Source organism: Apostichopus japonicus, chromosome 14, assembly GCF_037975245.1.
Source record: "Apostichopus japonicus isolate 1M-3 chromosome 14, ASM3797524v1, whole genome shotgun sequence".
NCBI classification, from domain to species: domain Eukaryota; kingdom Metazoa; phylum Echinodermata; class Holothuroidea; order Aspidochirotida; family Stichopodidae; genus Apostichopus; species Apostichopus japonicus.
In genome coordinates, this window is record NC_092574.1 from 6460745 (window position 1) to 6479426 (window position 18682).

At 39.0% G+C, this 18682-nt stretch overlaps 1 protein-coding gene across 1 annotated transcript in view; it reads left to right on the forward strand.

The window, feature by feature from the left end:
• LOC139979482 (protein cramped-like) overlaps positions 1-18682 on the forward strand; it is a 24719-nt gene continuing 6037 nt past the window's right edge. Inside the window, exons 1-16 of the mRNA XM_071990323.1 lie at positions 1-240; positions 666-979; positions 1401-1519; positions 2426-2579; positions 2969-3098; positions 3504-3589; positions 5033-5156; positions 5581-5668; positions 7251-8048; positions 8993-9133; positions 11410-11703; positions 12380-12448; positions 12653-12833; positions 13866-14149; positions 15261-15537; positions 17712-17839. Of these exons, the coding sequence (XP_071846424.1) occupies positions 182-240; positions 666-979; positions 1401-1519; positions 2426-2579; positions 2969-3098; positions 3504-3589; positions 5033-5156; positions 5581-5668; positions 7251-8048; positions 8993-9133; positions 11410-11703; positions 12380-12448; positions 12653-12833; positions 13866-14149; positions 15261-15537; positions 17712-17839 (3246 nt within the window). The 5' untranslated portion in view covers positions 1-181. The remainder of the gene's footprint in view (positions 241-665; positions 980-1400; positions 1520-2425; positions 2580-2968; positions 3099-3503; positions 3590-5032; positions 5157-5580; positions 5669-7250; positions 8049-8992; positions 9134-11409; positions 11704-12379; positions 12449-12652; positions 12834-13865; positions 14150-15260; positions 15538-17711; positions 17840-18682) is intronic.

The following is an 18682-nucleotide window of genomic DNA, read 5'->3' on the forward strand; positions in this document are numbered from 1 at the left end:
GACGTCACACGGTACCGTAATACAAACGCGCTACATAGTTGGACTCTTTTGAGTTCTCGGCATATTTTTGTACTGCAATAAATATTGTGACTCGATCTATGTGTTGCTGTACTGTATAGGCTACGAGAATGGATGCCATTCACGAGAGGGTGGAACGACATGTTCACACTTAGCTGAAAAAATGAGGAAGAAAATAGACCAACCAACTAAAAAAGTCTCAACAATTCCTTATACGACCAGGTAGTATTAGCAAGGTTTTTAAAGTATGATATTTGTCGTAGTTTTGTACAGTCAATCATCGAAAAAAGGGTACCTGAAGGAAAGTCACCTCGAACAATAACATCGGATTTTCGTGCTTTGCAGTTGTCGCCGTAGACTTAGTTAACGACCGCAGAAATAAAATAACATAAAAATCGAATTTTTGTTCCCAAGTCATTTATATTTTAGGCTTATTATTGTCGGATATACGTAATTCATGCATGGATCATAATTTGGTAAGTGATTATACCGAAGGGTAATTGAATTCGTAACAAACTTAGTGCTGAAAATATCGTTAGGCCATAACTTTGATATTCACGGCAGCCATCTTGAAAAAGAGTAACAATCGTTTTGCATGAACCACGATTTTCCTTAGTTTTAATCGATACACATATGATTTTTCTCAGAAATATATCTGGAAAAGATTCAACAGACAGAGTAAAGATCGATGAGGAAATTTCCTCAATGGAAGAGAAAGATGGTTCAATTTCTGTCGAGAGTAAACCTGAACAGGAAAAGACCACAGAATTGGAACAAAAGCAAGCAAGCAGTTTGGAAGCTCCTACACCTGACACAATTACAGCAGCCATAGGTGAAAAGAGACCCCTGGAAATCAGATACCAGCATCACAATCTGAGATCACGATTAAAAAAGCAAAAGAAAGCAATTCAAATCGAAGAAAGTGCTGTTTCCACCTCTCCTAGTGTTAAAAAGGAACAAGGTAAGATACGACATTGGCGGTATTAATTTCCTCATTTGTTCCGCTCACATATACACAGGTTTTTTATATGCAATAGCCTACCCAATGAGAGTTGAAACTAACTCAACGGTTCATTGTCTTTACTAGTACACACACACACATACATGTTTATTAATTAATTACAATTAATAATGACTGTTAACGTTCAATATGAATTAAACAAATAATGTAGCATAGCTGTTAAGTGCCAAAAAAAAAAATCACAAAGCTTTTCAAAAATATTCTTTAATTGTTCTAAACTATTTTCACCAACTAATTTGCAAAACCTAAGAATATGTTGTTGTTGTATGAGGCAACTACATATTTTACTCTCTGTTTAGTCTATAAATATGTATTTTGGCAAATGAATTTCCTAATATTTCACATTTTATCCACACTCAAGCTAAAATTACAGAGAGTCCAAAAGTAGAGAAGTCAGAAGTTAAGCAAGAGAAGAAGGTCAAGCGATGGGAGGCGTGGTCCATGGAAGATACTGACGACTTTTTTGACGCCTTGTTTGAGGTAACTACAATTATGAGGCAATCGTTGGTGTATACAGTGTCTGTATGTATTTATATATCTCTACAGTGTCATACTTCTCTATGGAGCATGCAGCTGATATTACACACAGTTCATTTGGGTCATAATCCAGGGTGCAGCACACATGATTGAGCTCTGATTTGTTTGTATGCAAAGTTTAGATATATATTTAATTGTTGTTTGAGCACAGTCAACAGTTGTCATGCCGATTATTAATGAAGTGATTACTGATAATTTATGATTTGTTCGAAACAATTTTACAAGTCTTCACAATTTTTGACATTCTTTGCCCAAAAAAAAATCTGCTGGAGTACCCAACAATCTATATTCTTGACTCGATTGGGAGCAACTGTCATTCATACATATGCAGTTGCTCACTGACCAATATTAAAATCCATCTCGATAGAACTGAATCATGGTTGCGTATTGAAAAGTGCATCCATACATGTTAAAAAGTATGTGCAGATGCAGTGTGCAAACACAGTGTATTTTCTTCTTTGGCATGCATGACCTAGATATGTTTGAGAGGTGTTTATTCAATTAGTGAATGCATATATGCACTTTCGTCATGTGGAAATAATACATTAGTTTACTGGTCCAATGCACTTTTTGTACTGATTGAATGTTTTTGGGTATGTAGGGAGGGATTGGTGGGGGCAGAAAGGGGGGAGCAGGGTCTTAGTACCTTTATTGTCCCCGACTGGAGCTTATAGTAACATCAAGAATATAAACTAAAAAACAATGATACAAAAAGATTAATGGAAAGAAGTGGAAAATATGTCACTAAAGAAAGGGGGGTTGCATGGGAGATATTAGCTTAACCCACCCCTTCTGTGTATTTATTAAATTAATTATAAATATTTTAATTGAATATTTGTTTTATTTTAGCATGGAAGAGACTTTGATGCTATTCAAAGACACATTGAGAAAGGCCACAAAAAGAGAGGGATACCCCCGGAACAGAGTCGTAATAAGGACCAGGTTAGACATCTCTACTACCGGACCTGTCACAAGGTCTTCAAGTTCATCGAACCAAGAAAAGGTGAGAATATTTCTGCTGAAGAAACAGATTAAATTTTAGCATTTTAACAAATGCAGTTTTGTAGCACTGTTTCTTGGAAGTGGTGTGGAAGTTAAGAAAAGCTGTGATTTTTTGATAAGGTGGGGTACAACAATTTTTGTTAAACCTCATCGCATCACAAGATGCCTCTTGATATTGTATGAAACTGTATGTTGTGGATGAATTAATTCTACCGAGTGTTTTCAATAGTTCAAGTATATAGAAGTTGAGGTGATGTCATGCATAAAGTTGACTGAGTCATCAATTGCTTCAATTGTATTATTTTGTTTTTTGAAGAATATCCCTGAAACTTGATTTGTAATGCATAGGATTCTTTGACATATTGTGTCGTTATTCAATTATCATTTCAGACCTGAACAGAAATGATGGAGAGCTCCATGCTCTAATCAACTTTGGAGAGCTGAGAAGGAAGTTGTCTGGAGTAGCGATGCAAAAACAGAAACAGAAGTGGCGGAAACTCACGGAACTGATCACTTGTGGGTGAGTATTCAGTTCAACTACAGATGGTCTCATAGTACACTCACATAATACCTTATTGGACCACCAGATTCATCATTCAATATTGCCTGGAATGTCCGAGGGGTATGGCACTTGTTTTAGGGTTGACAGAAGAGGAAGGTTGGGGGAGGAAGGGGGGGGGGGGAATGGTGTTACACTTTTCTGTATGTTTTGTGGTATACTAGTGCATGTCACAGCATACAGTACTTTATAATTCATCTTACACAACCCATTGCTCATACTAGAGGTGTGTTTTGTCAATTTGGTGGACTCTGATCACAGTTGTGCTGGTTTAAAATTTACGTTTACGTTTAGTAGCAATGAAATCTGTTGCTGATATGCATCATATATATATTGATTATATTGAAATTCATGTTACTTTACTAGAGCAACAAGCGTCAGGCTTAATGGCAGGAACATGAGACTGAAGACACCAGTCTGCAAAGCCCTCAAAGCTCTCTATGTCAAAGATGGTAAGTGAAATTCACGACAGATGCGAACGCAATTTAAGAATAAAATGATTTAAATAATCTTCCCAAAGTGTATGGATATTCAGTAGAGCTGCTTATGATTATTCAGTAGAGGTGCTTATGATTATAATTAGTAAGTAGTTAGGTCAAAGGTCATTGAGGTCACCTAGTACGTTGTTATTTACTGAGCAGTTGGTAATTCAATTGGGCATTGTGGGGACATGTTAGTGGTCAAAAGGAATATTCCACAAAAATGAATGGGTAGTCACAAAACAGTTTGAGGTGTAGTGGACTTTGAGGTTATGGGTCATTTGGGGGATCACAAATGTTGATTTGAAAAATGCTCAATATACTTCCGTATTGAATATATGGATTTCTTGAATGTTTTTTGTATAGGAAATGTGTGTGTAAACGTATGTGACACCTTGGCTTATAAACACGATACCTTCAAAAGTGAGATAAAGTTCATATGTGGTTTGTCGATCCAGCTATTGAGTGTTAGAACTTTATTTGTTGTCTGCTGAGGTCGCATGTCATTTGAGGTCAACAGAGACAACTGTCTTAAACCTTGTAAACAAGAAAATATAAATATTTAAAATTGTATGTGGATCCTCTCTATTAAGAACAAGTGTTGTTTTTTGTGTCCAGAAGAAAAAGGTCATTTGAGGTCAACAGGTCAGTCTGGAAACCTTTTAAATATGTTAACTTCAAAAGTGAAGCATGAATGTATCTTTACACTGGATATTTGGCTTCAACCAAGTGAGTACATTCGCTTTCTGTGGAGGTCAAAGGTCATTTTGGACAATAGCGGTTACAGTCTGAAAGCCTTGTAAACACAGTTACTTCAGTAGTAAGTCTTGGATGAACTTTGTACTTGGAATGTGATCCAACTAGTTGAGTAAAGTTATCGTGTGGTGTTCTGTGGGGTCAAAGGTCATGTGAGATCAACAAAAGTAGGTGAACAGCTGAGACAGTTGTGAATAGTGAAGCCTAGATACTTTCGTACTTGGTATGTGGATCCACCTTATCATTACAGAAACACTATAGATTTCTGAGGTCATGTGAGATTGACAAAGGTCAATGTCTGAGACCATTTGCATCACAATAACTCCAAGTCTGTTTGCACAGATCACCTTCAATTTTCCCATAAAATGTGGCAAGAAATCAAGTAAGCCTGTTGTCTTCCCTGGGCATTATCATAAAATTTTGCAATTTGTTAACTTTAACAGATTTCACCATTTCTACACTTTTGGTAAAATGTAGTCTTCTTATGCAAAACCAGAAAAAAATAGTTCCTATGGGATGGGGGTGGAGACCACAAAATTGACAAAAAGTTCAGTTGAGAGTTTTGTGATCACCTCCTCCCCATACCCAGAAGAATACTCTCCCCCAAATTCCAAATGTGTAGGTTTTTCGAATTGTTTTATTTCTTTGTGTTCTACCCAGGCAAAGAACCAGTCAAACATGTACGGCCTCAGAAACTTCCAGCAAAGGTAACGATAGATCTTCGACCTCACGACAACGCTACGTGGGCCGCAGTACAGAGCATGTCATACAATCCAAGAATCAGGTAAGACTAGACTCATAGCCAGCCCATGGTCATAATTGAGAGATTCTAGGAATGAATTGTAAAATTAATTATAAAAAAAAGGCTGTTAACATTGTATTCATTTTTTGTTTGTTTTGTATGGTTTAGTACTTACCAGAGCTCTTTGTTTTTGAGATGTTTTTGCCTCTATAGCTGACATGGGTAGATTTTTATTCACTTCCCAATAGCTTCAATATTTGATCATCTTTCAAGTGGCTTTTATGACTGTCCATGCTCGTTTGAGGTATTTCGCCTTCATGGTTGATCTTTCCTATTGTGTGTAATGTTAACTCGGCATTTTTGCCTAGGACAAACTTTGCCAGTAGAGCTAATGCGAATAATCAAAACCATTCCTCTTTTCTCGTAATTTTCGACATTGACGTTTGTTTCCCATTAATTGCGACAGGATGACTGTATCTCTTCAGAAGAAGATTTCCAACTTAATTAAAGTCCTGTCTTCCAGAATGATACGGGATGCTGCAAACCTTCCACCTGTGAGTATACGAAGACCATTTAAAAGATGAGCAATCATCATAGATGAAAGGTGCTTAAAGGGTGTGAAGACTCGCGCAAAAAAGATACGTCTAATGCCGGTAATCTGACCTAGTTTCGAATGAGGTAACAGAAGTGTTAGACACCACCATCGATCGCAGAAAATGCACACACACAGATTGCTACCATTAGTAATTAGACACTAGTGTATAGTCAGTACATACAGCTGCGGTCAATACCCACAGCACAGTGTACAAACGATACAGCGATGGACATCTCAGGTCCAGCTAAAAATAACAAGGTATCACGTTTCATTACTGTACTGTCTGCATTTTGTAGTGACACAAACAAAACGTCACTTGCAAGCAACGGAAAGTTAACTTTTTCAGATGGCCGCACGCCGTTTGGGGCGAGTCTTCAATGCCTTTAATGAGTCTTCATTCTGACAGAACCATGTTATATTCTCACATATTGGATAGTGATCAATCAAATCTTGTATTATTGGACACCAATGAATCAAAGCACACATAATTGGATACCAGAACTTGATCAAATCTCTCATTGTTGGATACCGACCAACCAGATCTCACATTATAATCAAATCTCATATTATTGGATAGCGATTAATCAAATTTCACAATATTGGATACCGATCAATCAAATCTCACATTATTGGATACCAATCACTCAAATCTTAAATTAGTTGATACTGATCAATCAAGTATCACATTATTGGATACTGATCAATCAAATCTCATATTATTGGATACCGATTAATCAAATCTCACATTATTGGATACCAATCAATCAAATCACATCAGATATTGATCCACCAATTGTCACATAATCGAATAAAATCAATAAAATCTCATCAGATATCGATCAACCAATCTCACATAATCGAATACCAATCAATCAAATCTCACAGCATTTGATACTGATCGATCAAATTAAGATATCTATGTGGGTACAACCATTTGATTAATTGTAATTAACGAGTTATTAACCATTTAATCCTTCACAGAGAATTTTGTGTCCCACAAATTTTTATGAATGAAAATTTTTCATTTGCAAACCTCTTTTGAAGTTTTTGCCTTTTCTGGTGTGGCACGGCGTAGTGGTTGAAATTACCAGATTGTGTTCAGGTATCTTAAATCTGTCATTGTTGAGTCTGCTTTCACCAGACTGTGACAAAGTTAATGCAAAATGCAGAATAAAAACAGGATATTAAGTTGAACATTTTATGTCTTATCCTTCCTGAAACCTCATTTGTTGCGGTTTTAGATCAAATTGTCGACCTGTTCTCCGTTATTTAATCTTGGAATGTATTAGTGCAAGGCAGTGGGAGGGTAGGGAAGCAGAGTTGGAGGGTAGGGACATGGGTAAGGGCATGGGTGAGAGGATAATGGTGTGAAGGGGGAGGGGTGGAGTGGAGGGGTAGGCGAGGTTCTGGTAAGACTCTTTGACACAAATGTAAACATTTCAACTAAACAGTACTTTTATCTGTCCAGATAAAATGTAAATCCTGGAGGTTCCTGTACCTCCTTATTTTGACCCCTCTTATTTCTGGTATTTCTCTCATAGGTTGCTGGAGACGGTGACGTCCCTCCTCCCGCCAGCAATGCCGAAATGATATTCAAGATACCAGACGGAATCCATGTTCGTCCTTACGAAGATATCTGTGGGAAGTATGTCCTGGACAATTGCCGATCCCCCTTTACTCTCAAACCGGAACAAATACCAGCTGGATATTGTCGAAAGAGAGATCTCGATAAGGAATTGGAAACGGCCGTAGCGAGTGAAGAAGGACATCTGTTACCCAAAAGTACTCGTAACGAGGACTCGAGCACCACGAACGTCTCAGAGAAACGGCCGACGTCTGAGGTGAATTTAACTGCTTCAGAGGACATCATTTCTACAACTATACTGCCCCCGTCCTCACATTACACGACGTCTCCTCTAGTCTTTGACACAACCAGTGTATTCAACGGTCTGGCGTCGCCTTCGTCACTGCCCACGCTAGCAGCGTTGAACTCGGAGCAAGGGTTAAAGGTCAACGATACCTCGCAGCAGAGAGGAGCGTTGGTCAAGAGTCAAAAGACCGGTACGGTCGTAGGGAGCACCATTATAGTGCCCTCGACGGAAGAGAACAGCGACTTCATGAATCTGACCAGCATCAGCGACGTCAACATCCTCCAGACCGACGAGGAGGAGGTTGCTAAGGGCGACGCCCGGAAAGAGGAGGAAACTAATAAACCGTTGCACAGTCCGAAGGCGAATCCTGAGGAACTCAAGACTTTCCGAACCAAAGATGACCATGTCAGAGAAGGCCTAACAGTATCGAACTCTGAGCACATCAGTCTTGTTGATATTTACCTAATGGTAAGTGCTGACAAATGAAGTGCTGTACAAAGAAGTGCTAACAAATATGAAGTGATGATACAAGATAAAAAGGGTTTCAAAATATGAAGTGCTGCACTACAAAAGCGGTTCTGCCAACCAAATTGCTGCAACAGAGAAGTCCTTGCCAGAAATGAAGTACAGACAAAATGAAATTCTGAGAGCCAATGAATTATTAATAATTGGACAGGTGGTCGTCACTTGTCCATATTATATCTCAAAGCTCAATAACTGGTCAGTATGATTTATGTCATTGTGAATCCAGCCAAGAGTTCTAGCTCAGTTTTGATCGATCGGTTGAGATGGACATACCGCTTTATATATGATAGATCATGGCTTGAAGTCAGATGTTCAGTGCTGATTAGCTTCTAATTCTACATCTTTTATACACACTAGCAATGTACTGTGAATGGTTCAATTGAAATTAAAATTGTAAATTTATCTTGCAAAATTACCTTTCAGAGATTATGTCGCTATCTTTACAATGCAGCAATTGAAATACACCCTGGTTTGTTTGTAAAAGTCAACAATGACTACTGGGAGGGAATGGAGGGGGGTGGGGGGGGACATGGAAAGCAATGGTTAAGTGACAGTGAGGCCACACATGATATACTTCATACTTTACATAGATGTGCTATGTATCCTGACAGTGTTACTAAAACACTACTTCACTATAATATGCACAATAAAAGTTTTTAATGTCCTGTGAAATTTTGACCTATGAAATACCAAAAAAAACGCAGAAATGTTGGGGATTGCTGCCGCCTATTAGCAGCTCTAGGGGTGATCTTACTCCCAGACTTATTTGCTAATCTCCTACTACGTTCATCGGTTGTATTAGGTTATTGATAGCCTTGTCATACCGTTCAGGTTTGCTGGAATTCTTTATTGCAAATGTTGTTTTTTTTCTTTTCTTGCCTGTACAGCTTGGTAAACCAGCTAAGCTTGGCTTTGTTTATGAGTTTGTCGGGGAAAAGTCACAGAAGTGGAAAACAAATTCAATGCTAACCAAGCTGGTCATGGTTGCTAGGAGTGAAATCGATATGGCTGCAGAGATGAGTAAAAAGGTAAGTGACACTCTTGCGTTAGGTCACAAGTTTCTTTAATTTGATGACAGTCCAGAATAAACTTGAATTGATGGTTGATTTCTAGGAAAAAATGTCTCATTGGGTACAAGAGCACTATTGTAATTCAATGGTCATTTGGGTCAACACAAGTCAAAGTCTGAAAACTTTGTAAACACGATAAGTCCAAAGTTCATCTTTGTTGAACTTCATACATGGAAAATCTTTTCTGTTTCTCACTTAAATCCTGGACAATTTAACTCCCTTGCTCTTAGTGCTGTGAGTTTTCGTTTAAAGACCTAAACGTTTAAACGGCCGATTTTTCGTTCGTTTAATCGTGTAAACGTTTAAACGTTCGCGAAAATCGCGAGAAATGGTTTTAGTACCGAAATCGGTCTATTCCGACCGAATTTCGGTACTATTTTTTATTTTAAGAAAACCGAAATGTGAATTGCAAATACTTGAAAAAACAAAGTTAAAGCTTCCATCCATCATTTGTTGACTTTGGTTTCTCCTATTTACTGTTCTTTTTGCAATATGAAAGTAAATTGCAACAAGAGAAAGCTTTTCTGCTAGACGACATTGTCAGCTACGATACCAGTGCTGAGTGATGAAAGCTAGGCCTAACATTAGGCTATGCGGTTTCTTATATGCGTGAATCAGTTTGGTGACCTTGTAAGTTGTAGTATTGAACTGACCTTGGTGGCCAACGTTAGTAGTTGTGACAAGTACACACTCAAATGACAATATGCAGTTCAAAATAAATTGTTATATCCAACGTGTTTGTCCTCTTTGTGATGTTTTCACTATTTTACTTCAATTTAACAGTAGAGGATATGGAAAATCTTTTCAAACACATTGCGCACTGTTTGTGTCCAAAAAATGATTGTAAAAACTGGAAAGGTACATTGCGCAATCCAAAATACCATACGACATGTACAGCCACGCACACAGCTGGCCCAGAACACAGTCCTAGCAGTGACAAAACATTTGAACAGGGCTCTGTTAGTTGAACAACAAAAATGCAAAAAGTAACGTTAGACCAATCACAGTCCATTATTCACAGACACACCTGGCGTCAGGGTTGAGCCAATGAATACTAAAGGAGTAAAAATGTTGCAAATTGGACAACTTTTCTTTGTGCGCTAATATATTTTATTTTCTTTGTAAGTTTCGTTTCACTATTTCTTCTGTTGGTTGTTCGCTTACGTTGATGTACACATGTTTTGAACTTTAACTTGAACAAATTTAACATTTGCTGACCAAATCTCTGCTTTTGCCAGCGATATTTTTTCAACTTGTACTTGAAAGTGTAGACGGTAGATTCTCTTCACTCCTTGAAGAGAATTTTTTTTACCGCCAAGACACCACCGCGAACATGGCTAGAGCCTCGTGCAATTTGGTACCTTCGAACACTTTGTCAGCCACTACTGAATTTATTGGACCAATCATATTATAAAGCAATTTTTTTACGATCTCCAGTTGATACATTTCCTTTGATCATGTGTTTGAACAACTATTACCAAGTCGAGTATTCGACCCGGTATTGTCTGGTGGGAGAGTTCAACGTGATGGACAGGGATTGTAATCATTTCGATCGAACATGCATTGACTGGATTATCTGCGCTGCCGCTGTCGGCTTGATATAAAGTACACTTGTGCCGCAAATCAGGTATTTTTCACAAAAGGATAACAGCGTTGCAGAGCGCAAGCTATTCATGCCCGTATTAAAAAATCTGTTAGCGCCGATTAATCGGTAAGTTTTACAAAAAGCTTAGAGCAAGCAGTGTGCACGCCATTTAAGCCGGTAGAAAATCTATTAGCGCCGAGTAATCTGTTATTTATACATCAGAAATGTAGTGCATACAAAGCCATTCATATCGCTGGATACATCGGGGGGGGGGGGGTAACAATAGTAGGATTACGTTCGCGGTTTATGATTCGACTGATCGTAAGTTGTGTTGTTATTTCGCGTAGTAGACAAAATAAACACGGGAATTGATACGCGATTTTTGCCAATAATTTAATTTTCAGTTGATATCATAGTTTCGTTTAAACGTTCATCAGGTTTTATTAAACGTTTAAACAATGTTTCGTTCGTATACACGTTTAAACGTGTAAACGGCGCAGCACTACTTGCTCTACAAGGCAAGGAATCACAAAGCCAACTGGCGTTCTGCTTCGTTCTTCCTTTCTCTGTTCCTGCTAATGTTTGGGACAATAACCTTGCCATTATAGTTATTTTCTCTTCTATTTTGTGATTTTCTCCGCTCCTTTAGCTTGTGTCCGTCGGAACAAATACATCACCAGTGAAGGAAGCAGCTACAACCCAATTATTCAGGAACCCTTCCCAAGAGATCAAAATTGCATACAAGGCCGATTCTTCCACCCCCATATTAACTCAGAACGGACAACTCACCCTTCGTCTGAATCCCGGCACCACCGTGGACCACATGGGTCAAGAGAAGATGAAGGATTTCCAGTTTGCGAGGCCTCTAGCGCCGGCACCCATCCCAGTCATCAACACAAGGCTGACCAATTCTACCCTAGCAACCACTGATGGTGGCACCGTCGTAAGTGATGTCCTATTTGGACCAACTTTTGCTCAGTGTGGTGTAGCTGTACGCTGTTCCATGACAAAATAACTTAGTGTATCATAATTATTATGACAGCTTTTTATGATTATGTTATGCCATGTCTAGGTAGGGGTCATAAGGGTAATACATTATGTTGGTTGATTTTGGTAGGTACTGTCAACTCAAAACTTACCTAGAGCATTTAAAATTAGTTTGATTTTTTGGGGGTTTGGGAGATGGGGTGAATTATGCAGCAAAAGTTGCAGGGCACCATTGCAATTTACGTCAGTAATTGTAGTTAATTGAAAAGGTCGGAAGAACTTTATATTTATTATCTACTACGACAGGGTACAACCCCGGTGTGCTATGTACAAAGTTGTGACGTTGTAACTCTGTGTGAAACAGGATTTGCAATACTGACCAAACCCATTAGAGCAAAGAAAGGCCAAAAATTGATATGTTTTCTACCGAGCCCTTGTAGGTCTTTGTGAATTGTATGCTGATAATATCTGGGAGATCTCCTGGTAGGTGTTGCATACAACGTTTTCAGTCTGATTAGTGCATGATTTTGCCGTGCTTACCTGTCCCCTCGTAACTACTGCATGCCTCCCATCTACAATTCATTGTGCTCTATTTTCCATCTTTGTGTTATTTCTCGTCTTTACTTTTGCAGAACTTAAACCAGGCTCCCATTCTACTACCAAAGGGCCGTAAGCGAGGAAGACCAGCTGCAGTTGTTGGAGTAAGTTTTGTAGTGTTTGCCTAGAGTTTTTATGAGTTTCAGTTTTTTCAGGGGTAGGAGGGGTGGGCGATTCATTCAGCTATACTGCAAAACTGAATACCAAGCTGCCAGAGTCACCTTCATGCAATATAAAAAGTTAATCTGAGTGGGTTTCTCGATTTAAATGTCTGTCGAGTCTCAACGTTTAATTTTCTCTTTGCACAGAGGATTCTGGTTCCCTCATCCGTTTCATCCAAGACCACCTCACAGCTCTTCAAGGAGCAGTACCAGTCGTTGCACAAGGGTAACGTGCGTCTGCGCCCGATCATGCCGAACAACAGAATCATCGGAAAGTTGGTGAAGGCAGTGCCGACTGTCGCCATCTCCAAATCAGGAGTTCATGACAGTGAGTGTGGTAGATGTCTATGCTGTCTTCACTTAAAGCAATAATGGTTTCTGCAATTTATTTACAATAAATCAAACTAAATATCCTGTAGCACTCTGATCATTAGTGGGACTTGTAAAGATTCAGTTGAAATCAGTCAAAAGTTGATGGCTTTTTTGTACTTTTTGTATGTGATTAACACATTAGGCACAATGTTAATGTTTGATATGTTGGGTACATATTAAAAGAACCTGCTATTAGTTCAGGGTTATATTTCTATAGCATTTTTTTTATTTTTGGGAAAAGACCCTTTAAGCTGCTGAGTTTAAATCAGTTAGAGTGACTGGACTATGTCAATTTAATGCACATTACCTTTAGGTCAGTTGCTCTGTTGCAACACAAAATGCAATGGGGAAAACAGGAGTTATGTGGCCTCAAATGACTTATTTTGATGACTTCTTTTTAAGGAAATTACAAATTTGTCAAGGGCAAATAGTGTTGATTGTTATCCATTTATGTTCTGTTGTTTATATGAAGGAAGGTTGAATGAACTTTCTCTTTGTTTTTATGATATGAAAAGTCGTTTTGTTTCCATGATTCATGTCATCGTTACAGTTAATGAAGTCACCAGCCTACTGGAAGCTAAAATCTCTCCGAAATCGACCGAAATTCAATTTAGCCTTACAAAGTCCTGTTTGAATTTGAAGAGAATTCCCACCACTAAAAATACAGCCTTAGTTGATTTGATTACCGTCAGTACAAGCAAACACCAATTTAAATGACTTTCAATCATAAGGTCCCCGGTTCGAGTCACTCCCAGATTAATGTATATGTCGTCCAGTTACAGAGTTGTTGACAATTGACAATTCATAATCATGGACGTTAAATATGAATGTAAGAGACTGATTTAGGTCAGCTTGCGGCTTTGATAAGCCAATGAGGCTTCTTCGCGAGTTCCTGCTTGCAGGAGGATCTAAAATACAAACACACACATATACATATATGACTGGCGTATTCTGAAACTTTATTTTGTCTTTGATCTGATTTCAACAGTCCTATCACAGGCAGCGATATGTGCAAATATCACCCCATCTCCTCCCATGAGGTCAGACGTAGGTCCATCCAATACCGTCGTCAACAGCGCACAGAAGACCCTGGTCAATAACAATAACCACGACGTGATCGGTCTGGCACCATTCACAGGTCACAGCACAAACACTACCATGACGACCAAACCGGTCATCTCTGCCCAATCAGCAGTCACAGCATCAACTAACGTACACCAAAACCCTCCGACTACGGAGGTGAGCGTTCTAGCGGAAAGATTGGCTGGAATGGTAAATGATATCCGGTTTAATGATTTCTCTTTTGTTCTGTTTTGCCCCCCATTGTGCCTTTTATTTCTCTAATTTCTTTTGGGCTTTCTGGTGTAACCTCGCAGTTGTCGAAAAAGTTGTGAGATTTGAAAGAAGTGCAGTCCAGACCACAGGAATCCTCTAAACTTCTTGTTGTAAGAAAAGTTCAAGCAAAATGACCACAGTTGACCTTCACAGCTCATAGAGTTTTGTTGACTAGTAACTGGTTTTACCCATAACCAAACCAGCAGATGTGAAATCTTTCGCAAATTGAAATGGATAGTACAATTGATAAAAAAAGTAAACTTGATATGGGGTCTCCTAATAGCTTAAGGATTCAAGTTTGACATATTTTCCCAGTGTCCTCATTTACAGAGGGAAACCACTAGATTGACCGATGCTTTAGGAAAACGTGGACATTGTGACAGTTCTATAGTGTTAGCCATTCTGTTCTTGGTTTTGCCCGTTAAAGATGAAACTTGTCAGAAAATGGCAGGTTGGGCTCAGTGATTGATAACTTTTTGAAAGATACCAGTAACAGGCAAACTGAGGTTATTATAGTCATATTCTTTGAGTACAGTGAGCCAATCTACTTCTATCAAAGTCATTCAAAGAATATGGTTCAAATTTAGTTATATATGATCATAAAATGTAACCAAGGGGGCAGGGGAGGGGTAGCGGAGGGGCAGAAAGTTTCCTGCGGTTGTTAAGGGTGCTATACCAGCACAGTACCAGCGTCTTAGTGTAGCAAGTTCTCAACATTTTGACATGTCGGGAAACTCACGTAGAACGATCGAGGATAGCGTTAAATACTGAAGCGATGTACCTTGAGGATAGTGTTTGGCCTTTTTAGAGCCTTGTGGTAGTTTGCAACAAAGTAGCTTCGTATTGTGTTCATATTTCAAGTTTAAGTGTCTGTCAATACAATGGATGGGTTATTAGTAACCTATACACCTTCCTGATGTCATTTTTAATACCAAACAAATCTTGTCTGGTTCGGTCGATCTCTGCATATCGATAGTATCGCTACCTCTTGCAAAAAAAAATGAGTGAAATCAATCAGGCTTGAAATTTTGATATTTTTATCTTGTAGATCACTTCTCCCTCCAAGTTTGCCTCTGGTGAACCACCTATGTCTCCCAAACCCAGTCTACTGACGCTGGACGACCTCTCGGGGATGTCGACACCGAAGGCTTCCAGAGAAGGTGGGCTGGACAGGTCCTTACTCAATACTCCGGTCATTCAAGATAAACATTCATCACCTACAAGTACAGCATTAAATATTTCTCCACCGAACCTCTCCTCCTTGCTGGATATATCACTTCCATCGGTAGAGGGCACCGGCTCATCGCAAGATGGACTCTTGTCAGGTACGACCCAGACACGTCCCTGATAGGATAGATGTATAGGTTATTCAGATTTATCATCCAATACTACTTAAAATGCATAGTAACCTCAGCTTCATCCATTCCAGTACTGTTTTCATTTGACCGGTCAAAGTGGCTGAAGTGTCAAGGTTAGGGTACAAAAGTCCAGGGCTGGAAAACCTTGCGAACCTTCCGAACCAGGTTCGCGGGAAATCCGTTATGCTCGCGGGAAATCCAGGCTGGAGAAAAAAAAAATCGGGAAAAAAAACGGGACGAAACTTAAAAAAAAAAACACGAAGGAGCAAAAAGTACATCTGTAAAAACAAGGAAAATTTCAGAAGAAAAGTTTCAGAAACAAAAGAAAAATGTCCAGAGAGCGTGCTCGCAATTTTAGTCACAATAGCCTATAATGAGTAATGATGTGTCCCCAACCCACTCACAAGGGCAATGTCACACGGCCCAGCGCGGGAAGCTTGCTGTAATAAATCAGCCTCGCGGGAAATGTTTTGAACAATATTGCCATTCCACATTTGTTTATACTTATATTGTTTGTTAGTTAGTAAACGTTTTCTTTCGTATGAATTTGACTTCAGCTCAGTGTTCCCTCTAAGGTGCGGGATCCCCTTCAACTGACTCAGTAATCCCGCAAAGAAAACATTTGTCGATCTGCTAGAAATCCCCGCATTGTTTTCTTGAATTGGCGATAAGTTTATACTCAATGCACAACGTATTCACTTGACAGAGAAAAAACTCTGAAAGATCCAGCAAAACACTTTCGAAAAATTAACGCGAAACTGGCATATCGTGCTAAATGCAACTAATGTCATGTAAACAAGGCTCTAGTACACCCATTTATAAAAAAAACAAGACAACATCTGGTGTTAAGCTGGGGGAAAAGAAAGTATTTTCTAGAATTTCCAAAAATACGGAAAAAAATAATATCCTACCATAGTAAAGTGCATAGCAAATAGCCTAACCACCTCGTCGGTTACGGATCTCACGTAACTACAAAAACACAACTAATTGTATTTTGCGAACTTGACGTTTTCTACAAGAACATGGAAATAATATTAAGCATTTAGTTTATAATGCCAAGTGGCCTAAAACATGTTTTATTACAAGGTTTACTTTCATAAAGATGGCCATAGCTAGTGGGGCCTCGATGTGCTGCGTGTATAGGTATTGACTGTACCTCGTGTATCATGGGGAATACTCCATGAAACCTTTCTTGGAAACTTGCCAAAAATGTTAACAAACAGGTGTTAGGTTAGACAGGGGATGAGCGCACAGTTGTTTGGTAAGGTACTGTACCTGGGAAAATTCGCAGCACATGTACAGTATCCTACCGTGTATTTAAGTAGTATATAGGGGTAAACCGTACTGCAGTTGTAAACTGATGTACATATTGTGTGTGCTATTCATTGTTAGGCAGTCTATAAACGGGGCTTTGCCGAACGCTATTTGTTTCATAAGTTGTGTAAGTTAAACTTTTTAAAGATTGTAAGACAGATTAAATCTCTTTTCATTTTATAACGTAATATAGCTACTCTAACTTGTCATTTGAAAATTTTCAACAGCTTCGTGACAATTTAAATTCAAAAATGTCAGTATTTTACATCCTCAACTGCGAATTTTTTATCGCCAGACACGCAAAAATACCAAAATTTTCCTGGGTCTTTGCCCACTGGACCCCCACAAGGGGTTGCACCCCTTGACCCCCCTGGACCCCACGCCTTTATGCTCGCACGCTACGCGTGCTTGGCGTGTTCGCTGCGCGAACACCGGCGGGAAATTGGAAGTGTGTTCGTGGGAAATTGAACAAGGTTTTCCAACACTGCAAAGGTCACACAAACTTGACTACCTCAGAAATGCTCCAAAAGTGGAGGAAAACAACAGATCTTTGTAATCTTGTCGATCCAATGTCATCAGAAATGTTGCCCTTAAAAAGGACGCATTTCAGATATCCTGATTGGTGCATTATGTATCACCGATGGTCGTAGCCCTCGTATTTCCATCTCTCAATAACGAGATTCCTTTTTTCAGCCCTAAAGAAATGTTTGGAGCTGTTAATAATATCACAGATTAGTTTACTATTTCAAGCATTTAGTAATGTTTTGGGCATTGCAGAAGTTGGGTTACTAATTACTTGAGTTGTTTGTTTCTGCCTCGTCTTCTAGGTTTCCGCGAGAGGTTGCAGGAGCTGAGTGTTGCTGCGGCACTCTCCACCACAACTGTCAGTGTCCCCAAAGGAGGCGGCCAGTCCCCCTTTAAAATTGGCGGAGGATCCCAGTGGCTTCATGAAGAGGTTGGTACAAAGATCTGCACGATATTTTCATGATATCACATACAGGACTTGAAAAATCCTGTAAGCCTGGTTCCTGGGGCGCCTCATTGATTCGGCTACCTAAGTTCATGGCCTAAAAGCCCATTGGGCTACCATCATTCAAATTTGCCGACTTCATGGTAAAGTTAACCTCACTAGTGGTGCACTGTATTGAAAAAGTGCACAATTACAATTGAACACATCCTTGGCTAAAAGGTTTTTTTTACAGAAAACAAAATTTGTTAACATCACATTTTCAGAACTTCAAACAAAACACCGTCTGGATATCAAATTTCAGTAGTGTATTTTGTTTCAATAAGGATACAGATGATGCAACAACATTCACAAATTTGTTTATATGGGCAGAATTCTCAAACTTTGATCAGACCACCACAATCTCAGGACGAAAAAGACCAAAGGGCTCGTACTTTGGAAATGAAATGATATAAATGTTGTTTCATGAAGGTACCCATTCTGTGGAAAGCAAGACAAATACTGATGGAATTGATTCATTTGATATCAAATTTATTTGTTCTGCTTGAAGTTAGTCTCCCAAATATGCATGATCACTTCGAAAAAGCTTCTTCGTTCACGGAAGTGTCAACATTTGTGACATATGCGGTATTTGACACATTACGTTTCTACCCACTAGACACACCAAAACATGAGTTGACATCTGAAGTGGCCGTTCTAAATGAGGATAGTTATCTTCGAAACTGTAACTGAATTGTAATCGAACTGTATATCAATTTTGTGGTTATTCAACTGAAAGAATTTAAAAGACAAAAATATTTCTTTCGTTCACCTGTTGGGGAAAAGTTGTGT